The sequence below is a fragment of the Chiloscyllium plagiosum genome, unplaced genomic scaffold (genome assembly GCF_037043375.1).
Source record: "Chiloscyllium plagiosum isolate Xiang-an unplaced genomic scaffold, Cpla_swu_hap1 HiC_scaffold_8, whole genome shotgun sequence".
Lineage (NCBI taxonomy): Eukaryota > Metazoa > Chordata > Chondrichthyes > Orectolobiformes > Hemiscylliidae > Chiloscyllium > Chiloscyllium plagiosum.
The window spans coordinates 59,533,362-59,554,766 of NW_028270146.1; the positions used below are offsets into that span (position 1 = coordinate 59,533,362).

Genomic DNA, 21,405 nt, shown 5'->3' on the forward strand with positions numbered 1-21,405 from the left:
GCAAGTATTGTTTAGAGACAGTCAGTATGGTTTTGTGCGGGAAAATTGATTGAGATTTTTAATGAAGTAACCAAAATGATTCATGAGGGCAGAGCGGTAAACATTGTGTACTTGGACTTTAGCAAAGCCTTTGATAAGGTTCCGCATAATATACTAATTAGTAACGTTAGATCACATGGGATTCAGGGTGAGCTTGCCAATTGGATACAAAATTGGCTTTACAGTAGGAGACAGAGGGTGGTGGTAGAGGGTGGTTTCTCGGACTGGAGGCCTGTGACCAGAGGTATTCCAGGGAGTTTGGTACTGGTCCATTTTTGTTTGTCATTTATATAAATAATTTGGATGAGAATACAGAAGATATGATTAGAAGGTTTGCAGATGACACCAAAATTGGTAGAGTGGTGGTAGCGTGTACAGTGAGGAAGATTATCTAAGATTACGAAGAGATCTTGATCAACTGGGTCAATAGGCTGTGGAGTGGCAGATGGACTTTAATTTGGATAACTGTGAGGTACTGCATTTTGGTAATACAAACAAGAGCAGGACTTATTGACATTTAATGATAGGCCCTAGGTAGTGTTGTAGAACAGAGAGACCTACGGGTTCAGATAGATAATTCTTTGAAATTTGTGCCACAGGTAGACAGGGTTATTAGGAAGGCATTTAGCATGCTTGCCTTCATTGCTCAGACCTTTGAGTATAAGCATTGGGATGTCATGTTGAGATTGTATGGGACATTTGTGAGGCCTCTTCTGGATTACTTTGTGCAGTTCTGGTCACCCTGTTATAGGAAGGATATTATTAAACTGGAGAGGGTTCAGAAAAAATTTACCTGGATGTTATCAAGAATGAAGGTTGGAGATAAAAAAAATAGACTAGAAAGCCTGGGACATTTTTCATGGGAGCGTAGGAGGTTGAGGGCTAACCTTAATAAGGTTTATAAAATCATGAGGGGTATAGATAAGGTGAATGTCAAGGGTCTTTTCCTGAGGATGGGGGGAGTGGTTTGTGTGTGGAATGAACTGCCAGAGAAAATGGTGGATGCAGGTACAGTTACAGCGTTTAAAAAACATTTGGATGATTTCATGAATAGGAAAGGTTGGGAGAGATATGGGCTAAGTACAGGCAGGTGGGAATAGTTTAGTTTGGGAACATGGGGTCAGCATGAGCTGGTTGGGCTGACGGATCTGTTTCCAGGCTGCATGACTATATGACTCTGAACATGACTTTGGTCCACACTTCTGCACTATTAAATAGTTTTCATTTTATTAATTTATAGTGGCTGGTATTGTTGTCAGCATCTCTTTAACAGAATGATGGTCACTTGCATAATATGTTGTAAGTTTTTATGGCTGAACAAAGAATATTCATAGCACCATGATTTGTCTGCCAAGGATGGAGTACCTGGCTGGCGGACATTGGTGAAGTGCTGTCAGGTGGAGTTGCTGAGGTTCTGTGAGTGTAAGGCCAAGACTTTTTTTGCCTTCTGAAATGCATCATACCTGCTAGAATCTATCTGAAATGACAGAATCACATTTCTCCATTCCACTGGCTTCTGGTGCTGGAAGCCCAATACGCAAGTCTGTCTGCTCTATGTCACTATCACCCCAATCTTTCTCATCAGATAAGGAGTCTACTCCTCTATGTCCATCAAGTCCTCCGCTGTGAGAGAATGTGCAGGGCAAAACAAAATACTATATTTCTCAAGACACTCTGCAGGACATTTGGAGGGGTGCAGTGGAACCTCATTTTCCACATTACAACCATGTACTCTATTGTGGTCCTTGCACTGCCATTGGATGCATTGTCATGCATCTCAGGTGGAAGCCAAGAATTTCTTAATGGTGTCATCAGTCAAGTTTTGAAATTATAGCTCCTTTTACCCAGAATCCACTTCTGCAGGTGTCTTAAATGAACTTCAACACCTAGAGTTGTAAAGAAAGTATGAATGATGACAGCTCTCTGACAATTGAGCATATACATGGAGGGTTCATCTTCTGCAGTCATAGACGAATGCCACATTGATGTCAGAAATGGTGATAAATATTGGTGTTGACAAATGCTAGAGGTTAGTCTCAAGAAGCTCTGATTGTCAAATGCTTGTAGTTGATTATTCCCTGCACATATAGGGAATGACACTGAAGCTCACAGATCTTTTAGTTTGGCTCTTTGGATCTGTTCTGAAGAGCACAAACTCTCTAGTTTTTTTGAGGAGATTTGTCATTTGTCCAGCTGCCAGACATGAGCCTCTATACATCTGAAAAGAGCTGCTGGTTGAGGGTCACTGCTGCAATGACTTTTAAAGCCCCTGGCTTTGGGTTCCCTCCCAGTCCAGGGACTGAAGCACATCCTGAAGGAGATCACACATATCAGTAACCTCATCTCTGGATATCCTCAGCCAGAGTTGGCATTGTCACCTGAGATGGTTGAGGTGGGAATGCTAAACTCTGAGATATAGCATTGTTCCAAATGGGACTGGACCATAATTGTAGCTCAGCTGACTGCCTTCAGCAACAGACCCGACCACAGGTGACAACCCTTTTGTAGTACTCCCATTTCTACCCTCCTCCTCTACTCAAGGTTCCTTCTGGATAATACCCATTTAGCCTGTAGAAGTCCAGCTCTGGAAGAGGTGTGTCCTGTAAAGGGGATTTCGCCTTCATCAAAGACCTTGGCACTGTAGCTCAATGGCTGTCCAGTTCTCACCTTGGTCTTGGCAGAGCTCACCTTGATGTTGCTCTCAGAGTTGCATTGAATTTCCTTGAAGTGACACTTGACCTTTCTTTATTTGCAATTAACCTTCCCTCAGTGACTCTCAGTCTTCTCTTCAACACACTTAACTTCCCTCCGATGACCCCTCAACTTCTCTTCATTTTTTGACTTTCCCTCAGTGCATCTCCACCCTCCTGCAATGTTCTTCAGCTTCCTCTCCCCTATACCAAAAGAATCCAAGTGGTGACGGACAGCTCCAACTCAGTCTCCTATAGCCTTGACGTCAGCCTCGTCTGCTCACTGGCAGCTTTAAGCAGTTGTAAGAGCGAAAGCCTGCAATTTCCATGCACCATCAACTTAATGACCAAGGTAGCATTTAATGGCTCCAGGCTCAATTCATTTTCTGCAAAACCATTAAAATTCCCTGCCCACATGTGCTGTCAGCTTTGCTGTCCTGTTTCTGTCCCAATATCAGGAACCTGGCACTGCATTCTCTATGCTGTATAAAATCCTGCCTATACCTTTCCTCGCGCTCTCAGCCAGTGGTAAATTCTGCTTGTAGTTTAATTCCCAGGCTCACAATGAATAAAATCAAGGAACAGTGTGAGCAGAAAAGTTATACTACACCGCACCCTCCTGCAAACATAAAACAACTGAGTGCAATGCAACAATCAATGTAAGAAACATAATTAATAAATGATTCTGCAGTATTCTAAGAACAAAGATGAAGCTCTGAAGTAGTGAAAATTGAAACTACAGTACTGGCTTCCTTGTTCATCTCAATGGAAGCAAGGAACCAGGAGATACACCATTAGCAAATTCAAAACCAACTTCCTTTAATAAAACAAACTAACAACAATGTTTATGCACATCCACATGCAGATCGCACTGAAGAACAGAAATATAAAAATAGGAAAAAATGTTTTCCTTCACCTGCACTACCCGAAGGAGGTTCATTATTTCATCATCAGCTAGACCTTTTGTCACTACTAGTTTGCTATTGTCTTCCACTCTCAGAGGCAGAATAGAAAAGGCATTTTTTAACTCTATCCCATCTAGTATAGGAAGCAAATGCTTCTTGTTGTTATTAATCTGAATGATACGAGCCATTTTACCAACTGAAATAAACAGTTCCTATGTAAAACTTATTGTATATAAAGAACAATTCTTATAACATGACAGGGAGTGCAATTTGCCAACACACCAAAACATGAACTAAAATTAACATCAATACAGTTTGAGATTGTACAGTATCACACCGTCTGTATATATAACCAACAGGGCAATTCCAGGAAGACAAATCTACAACTGCCTCATAAGGATTCTGAGTGAACAATACACTCACCACTAGAGACCTACATTAGCAGATGACTGTATATCAACAGTACATTATGGTTATTATCTTATGCGGTGTTTGAGGTAATGTGAGTGAACATGCCATTTTCTTCCCCCTTCATTCATTGTATTTGTTTCTTCTGCTCTGAAACTCCTTTGGTGGAAAAAATGTTCAACAATAATATTTGACATTTTAAAATTGACAGGCAGTCCTTCTGTTAAGCAGTAATGATATATTATGCATTGTGGAAGGTGAGATGACTCAATAGTATACATGTTCCAAGAAACATTAAAGATGTGCAAAACGTATCTAGTGCAAAGGGAATGAAGGGAAGTGAAATAGGCAGACGTAAGCAATTTCCCCACCTCAAAGCTTGCTACAACAGTCAAAAGATCATGGCTGATCTGTTTGTGTTTTGAATTCCAGACTCACATCTCAACCTGCCCAACAAGAATCTATTCACTTCTGTCTTAAAAATATTCAATGACATCTCCTCCACTGCCATCAGAGGCATATAGTTCCAAAATCACGCAATACTGGGCAAAATAAAATCTCATCTCTGCCTAAAAGGGCAACACCTAATTTAAAAACATTGCCCCTACTCCTGGACTGAACCACAACAGAAAACATCATTTTCATGTTCACCTTGTCAAATCCATTCAGGATCTCATACTCCTTAATCAAGTCATCCCCCACTCTTCTAAACTCCAGTGCAAACAAACCGAACTTGTCCATCCTAACCTCATAGGAGAAAGTGAGGTCTGCAGATGCTGGAGATCAGAGCTGAAAATGTGTTGCTGGAACAGCGCAGCAGGTCAGGCAGCATCCAGGGAACAGGAGAATCAACGTTTCGGGCATAAGCCCTTCTTCAGGAGGACTACACCTCCTCCCACCCTGCCCCCTGTAAAAACGCCATCCCATTCTCCCAATTCCTTCTTCTCCGCCGCATCTGCTCCCAGGAGGACCAGTTCCAAAAACGTACAACCCAGATGGCCTCCTTCTTCAAGGACCGCAATTTCCCCCCCGACGTGGTCGACGATGCCCTCCACCGCATCTCTTCCACTTCCCGCTCCTCCGCCCTTGAGCCCCGCCCCTCCAACCGCCACAAGGACAGAACCCCACTGGTCCTCACCTACCACCCCACCAATCTCCATGTACGGCGTATCATCCACCGTCATTTCCGCCACCTCCAAACGGACCCCACCACCAAGGATATATTTCCCTTCCCTCCCCTATCAGCGTTCCGTAAAGACCACTCCCTCCGTGACTCCCTCGTCAGATCCACACCCCCCACCAACCCAACCTCCACTCCCGGCACCTTCCCCTGCAACCGCAGGAGGTGCAAGACTTGCGCCCACACCTCCCCCCTCACCTCCCTCCAAAGCCCCAAAGGAAACTTCCATATCCGCCACAAATTCACCTGCACCTCCACACACATCATCTATTGCATCCACTGCACCCGATGTGGCCTCCTCTATATTGGGGAGACAGGCCGCCTACTTGCGGAGCGTTTCAGAGAACACCTCTGGGACACCCGGACCAACCAACCCAACCACCCTGTGGCTCAACACTTCAACTCCCCCTCCCACTCCACCAAGGATATGCAGGTCTTTGGACTCCTCCATCGCCAGACCACAACAACACGACGGTTGGAGGAAGAGCGCCTCATCTTCCGCCTAGGAACCCTCCAACCACACGGGATGAACTCGGATTTCACCAATTTCCTCATTTCCCCCCCCCCCCACCTTGTCTCAGTCAAATCCATTCTTGAAGAAGGGCTTATGCCCGAAACGTCGATTCTCCTGTTCCCTGGATGCTGCCTGATCTGCTGCGCTGTTCCAGCAACACATTTTCAGCATCCTAACCTCATACAACAACCCACTCATTCCAGCTGTTAATGTGGTAAAACTCCTCTGAATCACTTTCAATGCATTTGCATCCTTCCGTAAATAATGAAACAACATTAATACACACATTATTGAAGATGCAGTCTCACCAATTCTCATAATACAGTTACTTTTATGGTCAATACCTCTTATAACAAAGCATAGGAAACCATTAGTCTGCTTGCTTAGTTGTTGTTCCTACATATTAGCTTTTTGTGACTTATTCACTAAAGACCTAAATCTCTCTACACCTCTAAACTCTACAGTCCTTCTCCATTTAAATAACACCTTGCTTTCTTACTCTTCCTTCCAAAGTAACAAATTGTTAGTGTGTCTAACCAGCTCCTTTTTTTCCACAGCATATTAATCCTTATAGCGACTCCAATAAATTGATTATCTGTGACTGTCCTCTGATGAAACCATTCTGACTCTTCCCAATTACATTGAGTTTTTTTTTAACTGCACAGTTACAATCTTGTTAATGGAGAAAGTGAGGTCTGCAGATGCTGGAGATCAGAGATGGAAATGTGTTGCTGGAAAAGCGCAGCAGGTCAGGCAGCATCTAGGGAACAGGAGAATCGACGTTTCGGGCATTAGCCCTTCTTCAGGAATCAGCCATTCCTGAAGAAGGGCTAATGCCCGAAACGTCGATTCTCCCAATCTTGTTAATGATTGATTCTAACACCTACCCCCTAATGCAAGTCAAGCCTATAGTCTCCTGTTTCTATTCCCTCACTTTGTGAATAAAGAGGCTATATTTGCTACTTTCCAGTCTAACAGAAACTTTTCTAGATCAAGGGAATTTTGGAAAATTAACACCAATCCATCTATTACCTAATTAGCAAACTTTTAAGACCCTAGGGTGAAATACATCTGAACCTGCAGCTCCATCAATTTGCTTAGTATCATGTCCCCTCTGATTATAATTGCCTAAAGTTCCTTTTTCCCTTCCATACCTGATTTACAACGATTACTGAAATGTTTTCTTTTAATCTCCAGAGTGAAGACAAAAGCAAAACTAAATTGTTACTTTCATTCACGATTATCTTATCATCAACTGTTTTCTTTCTCACAGGGCTTTGAGGACACTATATGCTGACCGCTTCCTGATGGATCAGTGGTCAAAGGTGTTTTCCCTTATAAAAGTTACCATCACTGATGGGTGATATGAAATGGTCTAACTACGTGGCGCATCCACAGCAAAAAGGTCAGATTCATTCCTTGCAACAGTGGGGATAGGTAGAACCCAGTATATAGTGAGGCCGGCAAAAAACAGGAAACTCTAGGGATATCACAGCATAGGTATTAGAATCAATCATTAACAAGATGATAGCCACACACTTAGGAAAACCTCAATGTAATTGGGAAGTGTCAGCACGGTTTCATCAAAGGGTATATCAAGGAATGCAAATCAAGAGCATACCATTTTGCACATTAAGGGTTTATGCACAGCTTGATTTGGCACACAAAGATGGCCATCACAGAATTGCGACATACTATCCCTACAGTGTGGAAATAGGCCATTTGGCCCAACAAGTCCACATTGACGCTCTGAAGAGTAACCCACCCAGTCCGATTCCCCTAAATAATGCAACTAACCTCCACATCCCTGAACACTATGGGACAATTTAGCTTGGCCAATAGACAATAGGTGCAGGAGTAGGCCATTTGGCCATTGAGCCAGCACCACCATTCATTATGATCATGGCTGATCATCCACAATCAGTATCCTGTTCCTGCCTTATCCCCATAATCCTTGATTCCACTTTCTCTTAGAGCTCTATCCACCTCTTTCTTGAATGTATCCAGAGATTTGGCCTCCACTGCCTTCTGGGGCAGAGCATTCCATATATCCACCACTCTCTGAGTGAAGAGGTTTCTCCTCAACTCTGTTCTAAATGACTTACACCTTATTTTTAAGCTGTGTCCTCTGGTTCTGGACTCACCCATCAGCGGAAACATGTTTCCTGCCTCCAGTGTCCAATCCTTTAATAATCTTATATGTCTCAATCAGATCCCCTCTCATCCTTCTAAACTCAAGTGTATACAAGCTCAGTCGCTCTAACCTTTCAACATATGATAGTTCCGCCATTCCGGTAATTGACCTCGTGAACCTACGCTGCACTCCCTCAATAGCCAGGAGACCAAAACTGCACACAATACTCCAGATGCAGTCTCACCAGGGCCCTGTACATCTGCAGAAGGACCTCTTTGCTCCTATACACAATTCCTCTTGTTATGAAGGCCAGCATGCCATTAGCTTTCTTCACTGCCTGCTGTATCTGCATGCTTGCTTTCATTGACTGATGTACAAGAGCACGTACATCTCGTTGTACGTCCCCTTTACCTAATTTGACTCCATCTAGATAGTAATCTGCCTTCCTGTTCTTGCCACCAAAGTGGATAACCACACATTTATCCACATTAAACTGCATCTGCCATGCATCTGACCACTCACCCAGCCTGTCCAAGTCACCCTGTATTCTCAAAACATCCTCCTCACATTTCACCCTGCCACCCAGCTTTGTGTCATCAGCAAATTTGCTAATATTACTTTTAATGCCTTCATCTATATCATTAATGTAAACAGCTGCGGTCTCAGCACCGAACCTTGTGCTACCCCAATGGTCACCACCTGCTATTCCAAAAGGGACCGTTTATCACTACTCTTTGCTTCCTGTCAGTCAGCAATTTTCAATCCAAGTCAGTATATTGCCCCTAATACCATGTGCCCTAATTTCACTCACTAATCTCCTATGTGGGACTTTATCAAAGAGTTTCTGAAAGTCCAGGTACACTACATCCACTGGCTCTCCCTTGTCCATCTTCATAGATACATCCTCAAAAAGATCCAGAAGATTAGTCAAGCACGATTTGCCCTTCATAAATCCATGCTGACTCTGACCTATCCTGTTACTGCTATCCAAATGAATCATAATTTAATTTTTTATAATTGACTCCAGCATCTTTCCCACCACTGACGTCAGGCTAACCAGTCTATAATTCCATGTTTTCTCTCTCCCTCCCTTCTTGAAAAGTGGGACAACATTAGCCACCCTCCAATCCACAGGAACTGCTCCTGAATTGATACAACATTGGAAAATGATTGCCAATGCTTCTACGATTTCTAGAGCCACCTTCTTCCACAATTACTAGAGCCAATTCTTTCAAGTTTTGTGTCTCCTGCACATTAAGATCCATAGGCAAGGATCCAAGTACCAACCTCTGGGAAACCCCAATACAAACATTCATCTAGCACAAAAAATATCCAAAAAGCTTTCTCATGCAGCAAGTGGTCCAGGTTGGAATGCATTGCCTGGAGCGATGGTGAAGGCAGATTCAATTGAAGTATTCAAGAGAGCATTGGATGATCATGTAGATATCCATTGAACACTGTTTCCTATCACACAGCCAATTTTGTATCCATATTGCTATTGTCCTCTTTACTCATGCCCTATCATTTTCTTCATGGCGCTATGGTCTGACATTGTATCGAATACCTTTAGAAGCCCATATACACCACACCTCACCTGCTTTGCCCTCATCAATCCTTCTGTTACCTCTTCAAAAGACTCCAGCAAGTTAGTTAGATATGTTTTTCCTTCACCACATCTGTGTTGACCTTTCCAATTTAACCTGTATTTTTCCATGTGACTATTAATTCTATTCCAAGTAATTATTTCTAGAAGTCTCCCTTCTTCAAAGTTAAAGTGATTGATCTGTAATTGTAGGACCGATCTTTTTTGAACAAGGGTGTAATGTTTTCACTTCTCCAGTCTTCCAGCACAACCCCTATAGAAAGTCACACAGTCATAGAGATGTACTGTGTGGAAACAGATGCTTCAGTCCAACCTGTCCATGCCGACCAGATACCCTAACCTAATCTAATCCCAGTTGCCAGCACTTGGCCCATATCCCTTTAAACTCTTCCTATTCATAGACCCATCCAGATGCCTTTTAAATGTTGTAATCGTACCAGCCTCCACCATTTCCTCTGGCAGCTCATTCCATATACGCACCACCCTCTGTATGAAAACGTTGCCCTTGGGTCCCTTTTATTGCTTTCCCCTCTCACCTTAAACAAATATCCTCTAGTTTCGGACTCCCCCCGCCCCGGAGAAAAGACCTTGTCTATTTATCCTATCCATGCCCCTCACGATTTTATAAGCTTCCATAAGGTCACCTCTCAGCCTCCGACACTCCAGGGAAAACTGCCCAAGCCCATTCTGCCTCTCTGTTTAGCTCAAACCCTCTAGCCCTGGTAACATCCTTGTAAACTAAAACAGAAGTTGCTGGTAAAGTTCAGCAGGTCTGGCAGCATCTCTGAACTGAAATTAAAGTTACCTTTCAGATTAGGTGACCCTTCCTCAGAAGTGTTTTGAGGAAGGGTTGCCAGACCCGAAATACTAACTTTGATTACTCTTCAAAGACGCTGCCAGACTTGCTATGATTTCTCATCTACTTCTGTTTTTGTTTCTGGTTTACAGCATCCTCAGCTGTTTCAGTTTTTATTTAACATCCTTGTAAATCTTTTCTGAACCCTTTCACTTTTCGCAACACCTTTCATATTGCAGTGAGACCAGAATTGCATGCAGTACTCCAAAGGTGGTCTAACCAATGTCCTGTACATCCGCAACATGACCTCCCAAATCCTATACTCAATGCTCTGACCAATAAAGGAAAGCATACCAAATGCTGCCTTCTTCACTTTCCTATCTACCTGCAACTTCACTTTCAAGGAGCTATGAACCTGCACTTCAAGGTCTCTTTGTTCAGCAATACGTCCTAGGACCTTACCATTAAGTGTACAAGTCCTTCCCTCATATTTATCTAAATTAAACTTCCACTGCCAATCCTCGGCCCACTGGCCCATCTGATCAACATCATGTTGTACTCGGAGGTAACCTTCTTCACTACCACTACATCTCTGATTTTACTGTCATCTGCAAAATTACTAACCATACCTCCCATGTTCACATCTAAATAATTTATATAAATGACAAAAAGCAGTGGACCCAGCACCGGTCCTTACGGCACTCCACTGGTCGCAAGCCTCTAGCCTGAAAAGCACACCTCAACCACCACCCTCTGTTTTTTACCTTTGAGCCAGTTCTGTATCCAAAAAGCTAGTTCTCCCAGTGTTCCATGAAACCTAACCTTAATAACCAGTCTACCATGAGGAACCTTGTTGAACACCTTCACTTTGGTTATAATATTCTATCATTTCAACACCTACGAATTCCATAATTTATAGCAGTCTTCCCATGTTCCGATGCAAGATCTCTAAATAAGTAATTTACTTCAGAACATTACTGGAGGTTAAATTGTTCTAACGCATCATTACTTTCCATAATGCAAATTGAATAAAACGGTCGCATTTTCCAAAGCAGAACTTTTTCTTACTTAGTGCGACATACTTGTAAATATACTTCTGAGAATGAAAACTGTTATACAGGTTTGCAGTGTTACTCAGTCTGGAATGCTGTAAGGAATTATGTTAAAGTGAGGATGAACAACAAACCAAAAGAAGAAAGGCTCCAAGAAGGAGCATTTGAGATGGAAGATTAGTGAGAAGGTTGGAAAGAAGGAGGGAAACAGAACCAATCAGGTGAGAGAAGGGAAGAGAGATTGGTAATCTTGACAAATACATAGTTTTGATAATTAAGATGGAAGTGAAGGTGAAGCCATAATGGTTTGTAAACCTACGACCATTGTTTTTTTTCAGTTTTGCCTTCTAATTTTACAATTCAATAAGAGAGCATCATTCCGCAATTTATTTGAATACCACTCTCTGTATTTTGCATTTTGAGTCAAGTGTTCAGTTTGGAGGTATTAGATATCCCATTCGATATTACAGAATGGGACACACAGTGGAGAGTGGGAACATCTGCAAGGATCTGGCTGACACAAAAGAACATTTAGGATATTGAGTGGAGCGGGCAGAGTTGAAGCACTTGCACTGGGTTAGAAGAAAGTGTACTGGAATGGAACAGTGAGGGGGCGATGGTGGAAGAATAGCAGAGCAGACGAAAAGTTTGGTCTCGAGAACTGACAGAAGAGGTTGAGCAGCAAACAATCATTAAAGCTAAAAAGGTCAAACCAAATTCTAAAGTTTCACTAGTAATGGGTTCACGGATGCCAGGTGACAGTCCAATTAGCCTTTGTCACTTACCACATTAATACAAACATGTAATAATGCACTCACTAGATTTTTAATTATTTATTTATAATTGTACCTTCTGATTCTGGTTTCTGAGGGAGATGTGTTGTTGGCAAGGCAGATATCACAGTAGGAATCCCACTTGTTGTTGGCAACCTTGAACTCAATCCCTTATATGTATTTTTGGTAGTCCCAATTATAGCTTCTGTGCTGGATACTTGCACAGTCTGAGTAGTTTTCAACATTGTTTCCTGAGAAGCTGATGAGACTGACTCTGTCATTGCAGCCCCCTGAATTGATGTTGTAGCTCTGGATGTCGTAGTCACCTGAAATGTATTGGGTGCCTTGCTGTCTGTTACCGCACCCACTGTGGTTGCCATGATTTCATTAATTTCCTTCTCAGCATTTGGACTATTTATATTCCAGCTGAAGTAATTACCCTCTGGTTCACTGATTATTGTTGTTGTTGTCACTTCTTCATTTCTGAAACTTCCAACATTTGCATTTGTGAATTCTGAGAAATTTAACATTTCTGAAGTCAATACTGTGGCTTCCTTGTGTGTTGTATTGACAGTAAGAATTGTTTTACTTGTAAGAGGCAAAGCTGTAGTGTCATGACTATTTAGCGTAAAGACCTCATTGCCTGAATCAGTGGTCCTGGTTGTCTCAACACCACTTTCATTTTTGGTGACCCCATTAAAAACAGTTGAACTTGTAACCTGCTCTGGCACTTGGTTCTTATTCTCCATTGTTCCTTCAGCTTTCTGATTATGTTGTGTTGCTGTTGTTGTCGTGTAAACAGTATTGTTAACTTTGCTGACATCAACGTCTTGACCAGAAGAGGATTTTGTAGCTAAGACTGTTACAAAGTCTTTCTGCTGAGACTGTACAGTTTTATTCCAATCATCATCTTTAGTACTTGTATTAAATTGTTTCTGAAATGGCACCATTGTTCTAGCTGTAGGTAATGTATCAAGGCTGGTCATCGTGATTACATTTTCATTTTCTGACTTATTGATTTGTTTTGTTTCTTTTATATTGGCAATGCTAGGAGTTATTGCTGCAGTTAATGTTTCTAATGAAGGCTTTAACATATTACTAAAAGCAGTAGAACTTGTTGTTTCTCCATTGATCTCTGTGGCACTTTTCACCTCATTACTGTTCTCATTATAGCTTGTGGTGCTTTCTGGCTTTTCAGTAGAAACCTCAAATATTTGCATGTTTCTTCTTTGCCACTTATGAACGTTGGAAGATCTCAGCCCCGGTAAGCAGATGACAGTGGCTAAGATAGCCACACAAGCACAAAATTCTGCTGGTCTCATCATTACCAAAAAAGTAAGGAATCCCCCTGAAGATAACTGCACAAGTAAATCTGAAACAAAAGAACCTCAGTATTGTTTGTGAAACATTTAGAGTGACAGCACAGTATTAGTATCATTCCAAATAAATATAACACAAATATATCTCAACTGTCACACTGATGTGACAGTGATTGGAAATACAAGAAAATAGTTTACATAAAAATATATATACCTGGTGGACAAAAATTCAAAATCTCTACATAAGATCTAATGTAAAAACCATTTTAAGAAAGTAAAATCAGACAATTTTTACCAAGTGAAAATATAGAGTACACCATAACATGTTGAAGTAACATCCTCTGAAAGAAGTAGAGACCTCATCCAATGGAACATGTATGTTTCCATAAACAAAATTTAGCTTCTATTTTACAAATGTTGCTAATGGAAAACCTTAAATTAATTGAGCACAGAGGGCAGGGGAATGAAATAAAGGCCGGTTGCATCAGGAATCACCTTCTTTCTTTAACAGCCTGGGGGTTTTGGAGGCTCCTAATAGGGGACAGTATGCTGCAGGCCTGATGTAACAATGCAAATGAAGTGGATGGTAAGCAATCTTTGCTCCTTCCTCATTTTTCTGGGGATCACGCATTGGGCTGCCACACATTAGCAGCCAAGGAGACCTGTAGCCTATTCCATTTTGGGAATTTTCAGAGAAGACCAAAGAGAGAAAAGTTAATTAATTTCTACATTTTAAGCTCCTTCCTCAACAGCTTGTTAGAAAGGTACTTCTTTTGATTTCTGATCTCTAATTGGAGGCCAAATGCAATTTTATACAGAAAGGCATGTAGTAGTGTTTAAATTTTCTGTCTTTCTGCTGGTGTTCAGCCCTATAGTCATACAGCATGGAAACAGACCCTTTGGTCCAACTAAATCATGTCTACCAAATTTCCCAAACTAAACTTGTCCCACTTGCCTTCATTTGGCCCATATCCCTCTAAAGTTGTCCTATTTATGTACTGTCCAACTGCCCTTTAAATGTTGTAACTGTATCTGCATCTACTACTTCCTCTGGCAGTTTATTCCACATACAAACCACCCTCTGTCTGAAAATGTTGTCCTGAGGTCTTCTTTAAATCCTTCTTCTCTCTCCTTAAAAACATGCTTCCTAGTTTTGAATTGCCCTACTGTGGGGAAGATACCTTCACTATTCACCTTATCTAGTTAAAAATCACACAACACCAGGTTATAGTCCAACAGATTTAATTGGAAGCACAAGCTTCAGGTAGTTGATGAAGGAGCAGCGCTTCAAAAGCCAGTGCTTCCGATTAAACCTATTGAACTATAACCTGCTATTGTGTGATTTTTAACTTTGTACACCCCAGTCCAAGATCGGCATCTCCAAATCACCTTATCTACACCTTTCATGATTTTATAAATCCCTATAAGGTTATCCCTCCACCTCCTATGCTCCGGCAAAAAAAGTCCCAGCCTATATAGCCTCTCCTCAGAGCTCAAACCCTCTAGTCCCAGCAGCATCGTGGTAAATCTTTTCTGAATCTTTTCCTTCCCACAGCACGGCGACCAGAACTGTGCACAGTACTCCAAAGTGGTCTGACCAGCATCCTCAACATGACATCCCAACTCCTGTACTCAATGGTCTGAGCAATGAAGGCAAGCCTGCTAAGTGCCACCTAACCACCCTGTCTCCCTGTGATGCAACTTTCAAAGAAGTATGTACTTGAATCCCTAGGTCTCTCTGTTTGACAACATGCCAGTTCCATTTCTCTACAGCAATGATAGTTCAAGTGAACAAGTTCTATACACTTTTAGTGATGTATGCTAACTTTTTGAAAAGCATCTGAAGCACTATAATGATAAAGTGTATTTGTTCCAAAGACTTGATTCTAATTTATTCAAAGTGTAACTCTTCGAAAGAAAAAGTATCTCAGATGTTCATTCCATTTCAATCATACAGATAGAAATGTTTGTCTACTGGAAATAATATTTTTGATCTTCAACTCAAAAAGCTTTAAACTTCCAGTAACAATAGGAGGAACAATCCCACCTACTTTATCTTCCAAAAGTGGAGCAATGTGGGAATAGAACAGAGTGGGGAGAATGCAGAGAGTACAGTAAAAATGATTGGATATCTCTTTCAATGAACTGGCACAGCCAAGATGAGGTGAATGATATTCTTTTATGATACTATAATCTGATGATGAAATAACTCCACAGAGGCCAGTCACCCTTTATTTATACATGGAGTCCTTGTCTAATAAAACCTATCAATCCTAGTTTTGAAACTATCAATTAACTTAGCCTCAACAACCTTTTGTTATGGTGGTTGTGATGGCACTGTGACTGGATGAGTGCCAGGTTTCTATTACTAAGGAATGCTTTCTGGCACCATACCTGAGTAGCAAGTTTAAAAAGGTTATGCCCACTTGTTTTCTAAACTCTCCCTCCAAAGATGACAGTTTGTCTATTTGTCTAACAGCTTTCCTGCTCTGACAAATTAATTATCTTAAACACTATCCTCACAATTTAACAATTTTGGCTTAGATGTCATTCTGGTGAATCTGCCCTGCCCCCACCTTGTTCACGGCCAATATATTTTTCCTGAGATGAGATGCAGACTGAATGCAATACTCTACATGGTGTTTGACCAAAACTCTGTATAGCTGGAACATAATTTTCACGATCTGTACTATCCAGACCTCTTGTGACAAAGACAAACATTGTCATTTTCAAGTTTTTTTTATGTCTGCCCACTACCTTTTATTAATTTTTGTACTTGGACTCCTAAATTTCTATGAACAGTTTCAGTCCCTAACATCTCCTTACTTAGAAAACATTAGATTCCAGATCTAAAGTGGATGGCCTTATACTTTCCCATATGAAACTGTCAGGTTTGCCCTCTTGAACTACCAATTTCTCTTTGCAATTTTCAACTACCAAGCATACAATTTGCCGTATCACATTACTTAGGGGAAAATCGTCTGGCGACTTTGGAGGTGGGTAGGACTAGATTAGATTAGATTAGATTACATTACAGTGTGGAAACAGGCCCTTCGGCCCAACAAGTCCACACCGACCCGCCGAAGTGCAAACCACCCATACCCCTACGTTTACCCCTTACCTAACACTACGGACAATTTTAGCATGGCCAATTCACCAGACCTGCACATCTTTGGACTGTGGGAGGAAACTGGAGCACCCGGAGGAAACCCACGCAGACACGAGGAGAATGTGCAAACTCCACACAGTCAGTCTCCTGAGGCAGGAATTGAACCCGGGTCTCTTGCGCTATGAGGCAGCAGTGCTAACCACTGTGCCACCGTGCCGCCCACAAACTTAATTAAGTGCTATGGTGGTATCCATATTTTCTAAATCAACCTGTACAGAGATGTTATTACAAACCTCCTGAGCTGGTGGGACTTGAATATGAACCTCCTGATTCAGGGAAGGAACATTAACACTGCCCCAGGAAATTTCATACCTAAACATGGCCATCTTCCCATCCCTGCCAAATTAAGTTCTGGGGGGGGGGGAAGGCCAATAGTCAACCTTCCCATCTTTCACTAATTGAGTCCTTTGAAAGGTAATAGGTAATGTCACCATAGTCCCAGGGGACATGTCTCATCAGAGGGAGGACTGGTGATGGTTTAACCTAAGGGCTAACATGCTTCAGGTGAGGGGAGAGGTTGTCCTTTGTGGGCAACCTCAGCCAGTGCAAGAATAGAACCCATGCTGTTAGCATCACTTTGCATCACAAACCAGCAGCTGCTGTCGATCAGTCCCTTAATGACCAATGAATGAACACATAGCTGTCTCAGTCCACTGCTGCTGGTATTCACCCAGCTTCAGGCATGCTCAGCAAATAAAGAATAGTTCCCTTCTTCCTGGTGGTGGAATACGAATAAAGTCTTTCTGCACTTGTATTTTCCACTGTGTCCTATACCTACACACATATGACATGGGTGCTGGAGAATAATTTTTTAAAATTAACAGGGGATTCAGAATCTCCTCACAACAGGGACTGACTCCAAGCTGACTGGTCACAGCTGCTGTATGGTGTACATGTAAATAAAGGGTTACTTGATAATGCGATACCAGCCTCTGAAAAACAAGGAACAAAAAGTAAGACTATGTTCCCAGCTTTTCAGCTCCTGGGAGCTTTCTGTGAATGATCAAGCAACTGGACATTGGGACGGACTGGGGCTGCTGTGAGCCATGCTTTTGCCCTTGCTCATAACTTTTCTGCACCCCTGTTGACTCCCTTGCCATTAAACCACAACCCCTCCTCCCCAAACATGATTTACCTGTGGCCTAAAACAGCCACAGCCTCCTCTGTAGAAATGCTGACCGCAAAATCTGCCAGTCCTTGCCAGCCCTGCAGCTCTGAGTATACAGGACTTGCTTCAACAGGAGGGCCCAGTGGTGATCTTCCCACTGCCTGATTGGCTTGTGGTTCATCAGGTGAGACCACCAACGCTTAATGCCTTGTCAGCAAACACAAAGCTCTATTCTCTCATCCAAGTCATTTACAGGAAGCGTGGCAACTTCAATAAGAATATGGCCAGCAAGGATGAGTTAAAGACAGTTTCGCACTGTCACTGGAAGTGGATAGTTTCGCCCATGGAGGTCTGTCTTATGACTGCATCAACACATCAATGAATTAGATACACAGCTGAAGGAAATCCAGGGTTGCAGATTTACTAAAATAGGAGCCATAATAAATATGAGGCACAAAACGAAGCTATAAAGGATAGTAATAAGATGGTGAAATCAGTAAAATAAATAGCAGATGGATTTCAATGTCAGTAAGTTGATGTAGGACATGCTGTTTAAAGAAAGTAATAATTCTACTTTGAATCAAGAAAACTTTATAAATTGGATGAACAAAGCAAGCTGGCTTGTTCAGAATACAATAAAACAGCACTTCGAATCAATAAAGCCATAAAAATGTAATAGAATGCTGCAGCTTATGATGAGTTATAGATTTAAAAAGCTGAGATGTGATAGTGAACCGATAACAAACCATCATAAATCCACTTATGGAGCAATGCATGTTTTTTTTAGGACGTTCAGTTGACAATGCAGATTTACGAAGATGCTGCCTGGTAAGGACATTCTAATCTGAATACAGACTACAAAAATTAGAGCTCTCTTCATGAGAACAAAGGATTAAGACCTCTGAAAGGGTCTCTTAGAAAAGAGTTTATAAAAGGATAGGGTGAAGTTGTTTGAAACAGTCTTCTCCAGTCACTGAGGGTTTTAAATGAAGAGACAGAGTTAAATTCAAATTGGAGATACATAGATCGGAGACCAAGAGAAATTTCATTTTTACATGGAGGGTTGTGGGCTGTGAAATGCACTTACAGTTAGTAACTGATGCAGAAAGCATAGTCAGCAATTTATTTGGAGCTGCTCCCATTCCACCACTGCAGCTTCATCAGAAAGTACAGCCGAGATTAAGTAAGGAAAATAATTACCACTGTACTTCCAGCAAAGTTATAACAGCAAGAGCAGAAAATTTCATTAAATTGACAGCACAGTAACAGTCCACCCAGATCAACTGGCCTGCGTCAGTGTTTAAGCTCCATATGAGATTCCTACCATACTGTTTCAACTAACCCTATCTGCACATAACTGTTTCCTTTTTTTCACATATCTATCTAACAGCCTTGCCAACATCAATATTTAAGAATAATAGAAATGGGCAAAAAAAGATTATAAACAGGGATGACACAAAGATGGAGAATTGTGCCTTAATAGAATTGTTATGGGATTCTACGTGAATAAGATGGGGTAATCATCATACTGGCGTGTACATTTGTAGCTTCATAGAGCAAAAATCTAAATTCAACAAGAAAATCTATAAACACTTCTGGGTATGGAATGTAATTCAAGTGAAAGACATATCAGAAAATGTGGCTGTGGAGTTCTGATTTCCTGAGTTGTCCTCCCTACAACACTCACTCCTCACCTGACTATGGAGTGAGTTTGGGCGCATTCCAGTGTGTTATGCAGACAATAAGTTAGGCGTTTCCCTCCAAGCATCTTGTTACAGTAGACAGTGAACAAGCAGAATACACCAGGTCCCAGATGTACCCATGATCTGGACAGAATTTGCAGCTTTCAAAAAAAAGTCGGCCTCCTTGCTTGGACAAACTTAACTAGGGCTTTTGATGATTATCCAGCAATCCCTCTTAGAAACGTGCATATGTAAATATTGCTAATTTGTATTTATATGGTGTTCCACAGTAGTAGCTGAGCTTTCAAACAAATGCTTTAGTTCTTATCGAAAAATTACCCACTATGTGCATTCCCACATCTACCCCACCAACTTCTCACATTACAAGGAATAACTTGTGAGATAAGCCATTATTTCCCAGTATTGAAATGGGGGTGAATGGAACAGAAAATGAAGGTTGTTTTTAAAATTTACTAACATTCCTGGACATTTAAAAAAAAACAAGTTATTCATGATTGTTAAGAGACTTTTTTTCAAATAAAATACAGCAGGAACTGTAAGTACCATCAGCTCTTCACTACTCTTTAAATATAAAATGGCTAATTTGACAGAGGGTCAACTCTTCTAGGAAAACTGCCAAGAGCACTTGCACCATTTACAAGTGGGAGATAAAATCAGCACTACAAAAATAATTTGTAATGGAGTCTAAACCATCTCAGGAATAAAATGATAGAAATAAATTGTATTTACCTCTTGTGGGAGAATAATGTAATTGAAAATACTGTAATGAATGAACATTCCAAAATGTCAGAGTGAATTGTGGAACTTCGTCTAGAAAATAAAAACCAAATACTGTCAACTACAAAAACCATCTGATTATTATTTGATTGGACTGTGCAAATTAGAATGAGGAAATTTCTATTTTTAACATTCAATTACTCAATCGTTTGGTACGAGAAATTTCATGGAGAAGCGGATGGGGGCCAAAGGCTAAGATGAAGAAATTTCGTCCAGCCTGCAGCAGAATTAGGACATTTCATTGTGCTATATGGTCTTGGAGTTCAATTCCATTTGACATGCGTTAGAGCCGGCAGGAAAATGTTCCCAGTAAACATGGCACACAACATGCAGTGCACATAATATACATGCATACTAGACATTACATGGAACACAATGCTCACAGCGAAACGCCAGGTCCCAGATGCATCCCTTATCTGGACAGTATTTGCAGATTTTGAAACTATTTTTCAAACCATCCCACAAATAGCTGAAATCTGTCGTGGTTAATCTTTATTCGTTAGCATTTAAGAACATGCAGCTATTCTGTCACAGAGAGAGAGAAAAATATTCGCATCCTTAAATTAAACATCCTTAAATTAAATTACCTCAAATTTAGCTCCGTCAGCAATACGAGCGCGGATTACATCCTTTCTATTCTATTCCTCTTAGAAGAGCATCAACCAAACCTATGCAGCTAACGGGAATATTTCCCCCCATGCAGTGTGGCAAGGTCCAAGCAGACGTGCAGCGATTAAATAAACAAGCGGCGACTCACCTGTTTTTGAAAGGGATTCATCCGATTTCTCTTACATTTCTTTATTTCGTTGCAAATCCTTTCGGAGGCGTGAATTTTTTTTTTGGCTTCGTCGTCGTTGCGTTGGTTGTGTTGGTCTCTCGTCACCAGCTCGGCTTTGCTCCAGGGCGCCGCGCGTTTGGCTGGAGCAGTGCACGCCTTATCCCAGTATTAGCATGAGGCAGAGCAGAGAGCTGCTTCCCCAACCTCGCCTCTTCGTGTACACAATCAACCTTCAGCAAAGATCACAACACAGTCCAGCGAATCAAAATAACTATTCCCTCAAAAAAAACCCTCTAAATTATAACAATATCCTTTATATCGAAAACACTCAATCATTTTAACATTTAAACAAAATACAGCCCAATCCTCATTTATAATTTCACAGATTCTCCAATTTTTGCGTGCAGATTTCCGCCGAAACACCAGAGAGGCGGCATTGAGGACTAAGGATTGCTTT

The 21,405-nt window shown here is 41.4% G+C and overlaps 1 protein-coding gene across 7 annotated transcripts in view; it reads right to left on the reverse strand.

Moving 5' to 3' along the window:
* The window catches only part of LOC122553636 (uncharacterized), a 112,620-nt gene extending 91,215 nt beyond the window's left edge, over nt 1-21,405 (reverse strand). For 2 of the 7 annotated variants that reach the window (XM_087989887.1, XM_087989889.1), the window contains exons 1-3: nt 20,928-21,403; nt 20,123-20,203; nt 12,171-13,466 (exon numbers count right to left, since the gene is read on the reverse strand). In XM_087989887.1, the coding sequence (XP_087846013.1) occupies nt 12,171-13,419 (1,249 nt within the window). In that variant the 5' untranslated portion in view covers nt 13,420-13,466; nt 20,123-20,203; nt 20,928-21,403. Of the gene's footprint in view, nt 1-12,170; nt 13,467-20,122; nt 20,204-20,757; nt 20,890-20,927 lie in introns of those variants that run through there. The other 5 variants (XM_087989886.1, XM_087989883.1, XM_087989888.1 and 2 more) reach the window with 5 other exon arrangements.